Consider the following 9162-nt stretch of genomic DNA (forward strand, 5'->3'; position numbering starts at 1 on the left):
AGCTTTGTGTATATGAACATAATTTAGTAATTGGGCAATTAACTGCCATGGTGGATGAGCACACGCATTATGTTTGGAGAGGTATAGTTGAAAGGCATCTCTTAAAAGATGATTTAAAGTCCTGTAATTCTTAAGTTGTGCATTATGATGTGCAGCAAACATGTCAACTGTATGTGGCCCAAATATCTTTTGAGCCAGTTCAAACCACCTGGGGTTACATTTCCAATCAGTGGCTAGTAACTCACGTAAGGATGTATTCAGGTCCGGTACGAAGCGTGATAACATATTCGGCAAATGGGTATGTATCCTTGGTAGATGTTTGATATCAAAATGAAACTTTGATATCGTATCATGCCATCGGCTCAGTAATTGAGAGTCTGGCTTCATCTCCTTCATATGTTGAAGCGACTTCTGATCACACATCAGCATAAAAGCTCTTCCGTATAAGTAATTGCGGAAGTGTGTTAGAGCTGCTACTATGGCTAGTAGCTCTTGCTTCACAGTTGGATAATTCAATTGTGATGCATTTATTGCTCAGCTAAAAAATTGTATATACCTAGGTTTATTATCTATAACCTGGTATAGCACACCTCCGAGTGCTAAGTCTGATGCGTCCGTTGCTATTTCAAAAGGCACGCCATCGACTGGTCCTTGTACAACAGGGACTTGTTGGACTGAAAGGGCTTAAGATAATCAGCCAAGTGTGGTACTCCATCTGAAAAGAAGTTTACAAACCCACACATGCTGTTCACATCTCTTCCTGTAGTTGGTGTTCGCCAATCTAACAGGTGTTCCACCTTACCGGGGTCGATTTTAATACCTTCCCCAAGTATACGATAGCTAAGAGCTGTATTTCGCTCATGGTGAAGTGACATTTCTTCTCGTTAATCTTGAAGTTTTGTTTGTTGAGTCTCTGAAGGACTCGCCTGACTAATGTGGTATGTTCGCCCTTAGTTTTAGAAAAGATGACTATGTCATCTATATAGACTTGCACGCTAGACATGTCTGCAAAACTTTCCTCCATTACTTGTTGGAAGAATGCTGGTAAGGAGTGCAACCCGAAAGGTGCACCTCTAAACCTATATTGTCTACCTTTCCAGGTAAAACTAAAGTACTTACGATGGGGTTCATAAATTTGCATTTGATGATACCCCCGTGTTAGGTCTATGGATGTAAACACCGTAGCACCTTCCATTCGTCTCAGTAACTCGTTTATACGAGGGAGATGAAAACTATGAGTCGGCAGTATCTTATTTATTGGGCTCATGTCTAGACATACTCTGACTTTCTTAAATGTTCCGTCAGAGTTGCGTTGATCAACAGCCAAAAATGCTAAGTTAACTGGCGTTTGTTGGTAATTGATTTCGATTACCCCGTCGAATAACCATTTTTCGACTTGTTCTTTAACTACAGCTTCGTGTCTCCAGGAAACATAGTTTATTGAAGGACATTTGAGCTTATTAAAGTCTACCTTGGTTAAGTCAAGGCTGACGTATCCGTCGTTAAAGCGGAATTTCGCCCAGTCGGATATTTATCATCTTATCTACTATTATAAGGTCCATTATCTTATCGGCAAAGCCAAGAATTAATTCCTTGACTGCGTCCGATGGTGGTGTATATGGTTTTAGTCAATTATCGTCTGACTGATCCTTTAATGGATCTATGTTGTTGGGTAAGCCTGTTACGGTTATCCCTAGCGTGAGCAAATCACTTCTGTGACATCTTAACGATCACAGCTTGAGTCGTGATATTTCTATCATCGGCCAGGAAGATTTTAACATCTGGGGCCATGGTATCACACTTAGAAGTTTTAACATCTGCTGAAATTAGGTGAGTGGTTTGAGTTCGCTTTTCAATGTCTTTCATTAATGCAAAGTGGTCGGATATACATGAAATTTCTGAACTAGGATCAATCAATGCAAGGATTTTATTCCCGTTGCAATATACAGGGATTATTACACGCTCATCCAAGGAGTCGTTGTATTTCCTTTGTAGCGATTGTACCTGGTAGTACTTTCACTCCAACTTAATGTCGGGTTTCTTGTTGCAAGACTTGGCGTGATAGCCATTGGTCTTCTCGCACTTGTCACACTTAGTAAGAAAGTGTATACAAGTGAGTGCATGTCTTCCGTTCCAATAACCGTTAGGGGTCAATTGTTACATGTCATACCCACACTGTGCGTCGGCACATTTCTTAATCTCCTTATATGGAGGTTCCTTGTCTTTCGGCTCCGCGCGTGCCCGTTTATTGAGTCGCGTTGATTGAGTGGAGTCGCTAGCACGTGTCTGGTTAGGACGCGTCTGATGAGGTTTATCATCTGACGTCTGGCGTGAGAGGTATCCTTGATCACTTTCCCTTCGAGGTTACTCGGTGTGCGGGGAAAAGAGTGGATACAGTGTCATAAAACTGTTCCCACGTAAGTCGGAATAGATGAAACTTTGTTTCATGTCCCTTGTCTCGAGCCTCAGTTGCGTACTTACGTCACAACTCGGTGTACAGACTTTCACGGTCGTTGTTCCCTATGTACTCACAGAAAACATGCATAACCAGAAACTCGTACCATCGCTGAGCCTTGTCCTTTGTTATATCTGGACGTTCGAGGTCAGCATCAAGTTTCAGAATGTAACTCTGAATCGGAGTATTCTCAACTGGTCCAGTTAAGATTGAACTCAGTCCTGGACTGCGCATGTCCTTGCTTAATAAGGACGTAACCAACCAACACACAGCTGGCCAGTCACGACAAGTGTCTAGCTCATGATGGTGTCGCTGCAGGATCAAGTAACTTGTTCCTGTAGGGTCAAACGACTGCATTAAGGTAGAAATCCATTGCTGGGGGGCGATATCATTCGTTTCCAGCATGAGCGTAAACGCATTAAGCGTACGGGTTAGCGTGTCGAGGTCATGGTTGTTTATAAACTCGACCTGCTTGCTGTTGGCGTCCCAGTTCGACTTAAGTCGACTGATCTGTCCCTTGTACTTCTGGTTATCCCGGTGGTCTTGTCCACGTTGGGCCTGAAGTAACTGATCGATGCGCTTCTGCTTGATCGTGATCATATTAGCAAAATATGATACGTCATCGGCACGGTGCTCGTCATGGGCGATTTCCATCTTAATGGTGTAATCGTCGACCGATTTATTAAGTTCGGTCACCTCGTCAGAGTGAAAATCCTCTGCGGGTTGGTGTAATGCGGTGCAATCGAAGAGATTAAATTCGACATCGTTAACACGTTTACGGGTGTGTTTATTTCCCCGTGTAAAGTCCATGGTCGAGGCTTTTCGGTGCTCTGTCCCTTGGATAGTCGTTGGTATTACAATCTTGGGTGACTCATGTGTCTGGATGACATACCCAGTCTTAACTGGTTTCCGACGATTGTCATCCCAGTTGGGTAAAAGTGGCGGAGTGTTTCTATCTGCCTCTGGGTCTATAATATCCTCAAGGACAAGCGACTCATGGCCGGGTGAAAGAACAGGGTAATAAAGTTCCTGGACTTCTGGTGGTAGCTCCTCGTAAGGTATAGTTACGCTGAGTCCATCTGGGTTAACTACCACACGTTTGTTGCTCAGGTCCTTACGCTTTTCGGGCGTAATTTCCAGTCCACGTTTTGTCCACTTCTGTAGGGCTTCAGTAGTGCCCGGAGAAACATGCTCACGTAAGTGCTGTGCGTGTTTTCCTGATCCTTACATTCGATCTACATGTTCAACCGTCATGCCTTTCATAAGCGCGGCTAACTGATTCTTAAGATCGGTGTTTTCAGTAGCTAACTTACTTATGCGCGTTGGCTCAGTTGTCTCGGACGTAGATTCGGGGTTGCCACTTGAGCTTGCTTCCTCTTCTGGTTTCGGTATAGATACCTTCTGAGATTCGTCTTTGTCCCCTATAAGGAAGGTTGGGGCGTCTTGAGACGTGTCCCTTGTCTCACTTCTTGGCTTCGTAAATGCGAGCTTCGAAGTTGAGGCAATAGTTGGCCCTTGGGCTCTATCTGTAGGGGTAGTCACCTTAATCGGAGTGGCTACATCCTTATCTGAAGCACTGTCCTGACTATTAATGTCGGAGACAAGTGCTTCGGCTACGGTGCGGTTAAACGCATCGGCAGCAGCGGCGGTTGCTTCTGCGGCAGCGCTAGCGGCTCTTCTTACGTTCGGCCTTACGTTTCTTTGCAGGGGTATTGTCTTTCTTAGTCATAATCTTAATTTATGACTTCAGTATTATTCTCTTAAGGAATGACTGTGTTTAGGAAAAATTCGTGGTAGATATCTACCTTTACGTTCAAGTATTCTAAGTAGTTAATACCTTTGCTAACTTTTAAAATGTGTAAGTTTCGGTCTATTAAGGCGATATTAACGCCTTAGAGTAAATAATCGCTTAGGTTAAGTCGAAGTATAACATAATTTAAAAGTAAATAAACGAAATGAGTCTTTTAGTAAAGTTAGGTATGCCTCGTGAAAACAGCAATACTTTGAGAGATTGTGAGGCTGAGACATTGCCTATATATAATCCTCTCAGTACTGTTTTCGCCGAAGGGATTTTATTTAGTGTTTCGTTGTCGCTCTATTAGAAACTATGGTATGTTTCATTGGGGCGAATCCGAGAGACTCATAAAATCCTATCTTTAGAATAGAAAAAAGAAAGAAGAAAAAAAGAAAAAAAACTCTTGATATCCATAGTTATTGCATTAACCAATAACTTGCCACTTATCACGGATTACCGACTTAGCCTTCATCAGACTGGCACATCTGGTTGGCTGAACGGAGGATAGACTAAGCAACGTTAATAGTCCTTAGAAACCTATGTTCGGTTGAGCCATCTCGCTACCGAAGTATTCAGATATAAATATATTTGGAAGGTAAATATTGTTATATTAATCGAACTAGACCAAATCTTATATTTGGTATTTTACAAAATATCTGATATGTGAAATGGAAAAAATATTTAATTAATATAAACCGTTAAAAACCATTCAAGAGTTTACGTACTTTTATGAGTACGTTTTACGTACTATTAAGAGTAGGTTTATATTACAAGATTCTAATGTGGAGGCCTGGCTTTTACAGAGGAACAAGCAAATGCCACCAAGGAAGAAGTCGAGCAGGAGGAGGGCTCGGAATCAGAATCAATTGACAGTCCCAAGCCATCGAACACCCAGAAACGCACCGCCGACGAAGCGGAGCTCGATATCCAGCAGGACAAGGGAAAACAGCCCGCAACCGACAAGGAAACATTGAATGCATCCGCATTACTGTTCCAGTCCCAAGACCAAGTCAAGGATTTGAGCATGCTCAACAGATTAAGCTTATGCGAGTGCAGCTTGCCACTTTTTCGGACAGCAACAAGAATCGTACTCAACTGGAGTTCGATGCGATTTCACGTTCCTTCCTACCCACGCTACCAGACCAGCAGAAGGAAAAACTAATGAAAGGTAAGATGCTGACTTTAGAGGGAATTAAGTGTGCCCTAAGACCAGTTCATATTCGTGAGAAAGCCTCGGAAGTGTATTTTGGCGACGCAGAGGTAGCAAAATCGAGACCAAAGAAGGAGATTTTTACATCAGCTGCCGGCGTTATGCATGCGCCTTTGATTTGCTTGGCCTTGAACATGCTCTACAATGAGAAGTTCGATGCCGACAAAACGCACGTTTTGACCATATTGCATATCAGATACCGCTCTGCCAGTATCTCACAGAATGCACACCCAGCGCTGTCTCTCGGCTGGATTTGGAACACCGTTCAGGGTTTGATTCATACGCCGATAATACAAGAGTATCCACAATCGATAACAACCTCTTGTCCAGATTTCTGTGCCAGCCAACCAATCGTCTGCCCAATAGCGATTGTAAAACTTGCGGCACGGAAATTGCTTTCTGCTTGTGTGAGCGGCGCAAACCTCCACATAATCTTAACAATGGACAGCAGCGGGGTGTGTGCCTCCGTTTTAATCGCGGCGCTTGTTCCAACCGCAGTTGTAAGTACAAGCACGAGTGCTCAAACCCCGTCTGCAAGGATAAAACCTCGCATGGGGCCAATGCGCACAAGTCGGACCAGCACGAGTGACACAGGCCGCTGCCTGCATCCCTGAGTGTTCGCTCAGTTTGTATTCCACGCGCCCTCGCTACCAGTTTATCGGAATCTGTACATAATCTCAAGACACCACCCACAGTACTAAATACAACCGCCGTTGCCAATGCCCTCATAGGGTATGATCCCACTGAGAGCAGTGCCATTTTGCGCATGTTATCAGAAGGGGCCCGCATTGGCTATCAGGGTACTAGGGATAGGTCTCATGTATATAAAAATCATAAAACTGCATACGAAAATAGCGCCGGAATAACGGCTGGGATTCAGTCAGATTTGCATGCAGGTACGCCCATTGGTCCCTTTACATGCGATCAACTCGACCTACCAAGTTATCGCATTTCTCCACTCAGTCAAGTTACATCACTGCGCCCTGACGGCACTCAGAAATGTAGATGCATACATGATTTGTCACACCCTCGCAAGGGTTCCGTCAAGAGTATGAATGCGGAGATCGAGTACGAAAGTATAAAATATACCACTCCCCGTTCATTCCTAGACAAAATCAATGAATGCCCGCAAGGCACTCGCATAAGTGTCATCGATATTGTCGGCGCATTCCGACTTATCCCTGTAAATAAAGATGACATTGGTCTTTTGGGATTTCAGTGGGACAACTATACTATTTTGAGGTGTGTCTCCCCTTTGGACTCGCAAGTCCTCCGTCGATCTACGAACGCCTCGCAAAAGCTATAGATTGGGCCCTCCGGTCAGCACAGATATATTCTGGTCGATGGGTCGATGATTTTTCGTTCCTCCATCTACCGGATAGATATGAGTAAAAAATCAAGATCATTTTGGACATATTTGAACGCTTCAACATTCCAATCTCAGCCGTAAGATTCATAGGAAGCAAGCTGATAGCAGAATAGATGGTATTTCGGACATCAAGCGTGCACGTTATCTGCAGCTGTTTGAGACACACAGAGTCACCACCACAGCCACTATCGGTACACTCGCCTCGCTGGCGGGCAAGGTCATTTGGCTGACAGCGATCCTCCCACAGGCCCGCCCGTATGTCCAGCGCATTTACTGGGTGCTACCAGCAGGGAAGCGCTGGCCGAAACACAAGTACATTCATGTGCCGCAAGAAGTCCGAAATGACTTCAGCTCACTAGCACGAATCTTACGGGCCTGGTCGGGCACGTCAATGATTGCTCGCCCTTTACGTACGGATTTGGTTGTTGCCTCCGATGCGTCCAGCACGATCGGCGGTGGGGTCTATATCTCGACGACAGGGCAGTGGTTCTTTATGTCTTGGGGTGAACACCACTCCAAATGGAAATAAAAGTTTCTCAACCGCACACCTTCGCCCGTAAGCATCTGTACCGCCTATTCCATATGCGCCCTCGAGCTGATGATGGTTGTGTATCTGCTAGCACTGGGTAACGAGGAATTTCGCGGTAACACGGTACGCATACTTTGTGATAATCAGACGGCTGTGGCTGATATCGCATCGCGTTCGTCTAATATACCAGAAAATCTCGACCTCTTGCGCCTTTTGACTGAAGTCGAGCTATCAGTAGACTGTGCCGTCGAGGGCGTGCACATCCCAGGGCCTGCTAATACTATCGCGGACGCTATCTCCCGCAGCGATATGTCCAAGGCACGTACGCTACAACCAAACCTCTGTGCGTTGCCTATGCCCTTCAACAAGATAGTGGCAGATTACGAACAATCGCTCATTGAGCGCTTTGCATCGGGCCTCTGACCGTGGTCAAAACCATGGCTATAATATACTTATAAATATTTATACGCCAGCCAATTGACACGCTACAAATTTTTATTTTATTTTAACTCCACAATACGATTGGTTACTCGGTCGCGCGAGTTAATTACGAGTTATGTGCTGCTCAGCAACACGTAAAGCAACACGGAAAAAACAAAAGACAGTAATGCATGATTCGATGGGATCACTTGAGACTCACAGGGCTCCGCTGACCCCACCAGTGTGCTACCCTTTCGCTCGGATATCAGCCGACCACGGAACTTTGCACCAGACCTCCTGGAAAAAGCCCTGCTCCAACGGACAAGGGAGACGTTTGCGTTCGCTACGAGACCATCTACGAAAGCAACCACCCACAGCGTGCAACGCCAATTTTTAGATTTCCTGGTTGCACAGCATATCCCCATTCCAACAGATGTGCTATCAGGAGTGCTACCAGTACACGCTTTGCTCCGGATTTTATTCTGTAGCTGGATAGACGCCAGACACCTGGAGCCCTCGTCCATTAGCACGTACGTGGCGCATGTACGTGTCCATTACCGAAACAATGGGCTACCGCTGCCCTGACGCTGGCCACTAGTTGACAATTTTTCGGAAAGCAATCCGTCGTCGACGCGTCGCGGAAGGACGGATCACCCCAGTGCGAGATAGACGACCGCTTACGCCTGCGACAATCCAACGGCAACTGATGCCGTATTTCGCACGTAATCAACACGACTTGCAGGCGATGCGCCTATATCCAGTTATACTCGTGGGGGTATTTGTAGTGATGCGCTCGGGCGAGCTTACAGTGCACAGCGGACTCGAACAATGCTCCGAGAATATCCATATTCATCGTGGTAAGGAGGTCCGCCTGTTCGACGACTACGCAGAAATTACTTTACCTGTGTCTGAAACTAGCGTTGACCGAGCGACAAAAAAATGTGTTCCAAAGCTACCAGCAAGCATGGCTGCAGTATGTCCGGACCGTGTCCTCGTCAACTGGCTCACACGGACTTCCAACGAACCAGACACAGCTCACCTCTTCTCCATTGAAGGCAAGCCCTATGAGAAAGCCACGTTCTCAGCGCAACTAAGACGAACACTCACCGTGTGCGGTTTAGACCCTACCGTATATAGCGGACACTCACTATGCATTGGCGGACTAACTGCATTGTGTGAAGCCGGCATCCCTGAGAACGAGGCCATGATTATAGGATGCTGGACATCCGAAGTGAACCGCATATACTGGCAACGGACTGCCAAGGACCTTAATCGCATCGCCGCGGCGCTCTCGCACTTCATCAATGCGACCGGTTTGCCATATATATATATATATAAATATATATATATATATATATATATTACATGCTCTATACGTTATTAC

At 45.4% G+C, this 9162-nt stretch overlaps 1 protein-coding gene across 1 annotated transcript in view; it reads left to right on the plus strand.

Annotated features, from left to right (window-relative positions):
* Positions 1 to 8444: 8444 nt before the first annotated feature.
* Positions 8445 to 9162, plus strand: part of SARC_07520 (hypothetical protein) — a gene marked incomplete at its 3' end in the record, with an annotated part of 892 nt that continues 174 nt past the window's right edge. The window contains exon 1 of the mRNA XM_014298534.1: positions 8445 to 9091. Coding sequence (XP_014154009.1) covers positions 8485 to 9091 — 607 coding nt within the window. The 5' untranslated portion in view covers positions 8445 to 8484. The remainder of the gene's footprint in view (positions 9092 to 9162) is intronic.

The sequence above is a fragment of the Sphaeroforma arctica genome (genome assembly GCF_001186125.1).
Source record: "Sphaeroforma arctica JP610 unplaced genomic scaffold supercont1.603, whole genome shotgun sequence".
NCBI lineage: Eukaryota > Ichthyosporea > Ichthyophonida > Sphaeroforma > Sphaeroforma arctica.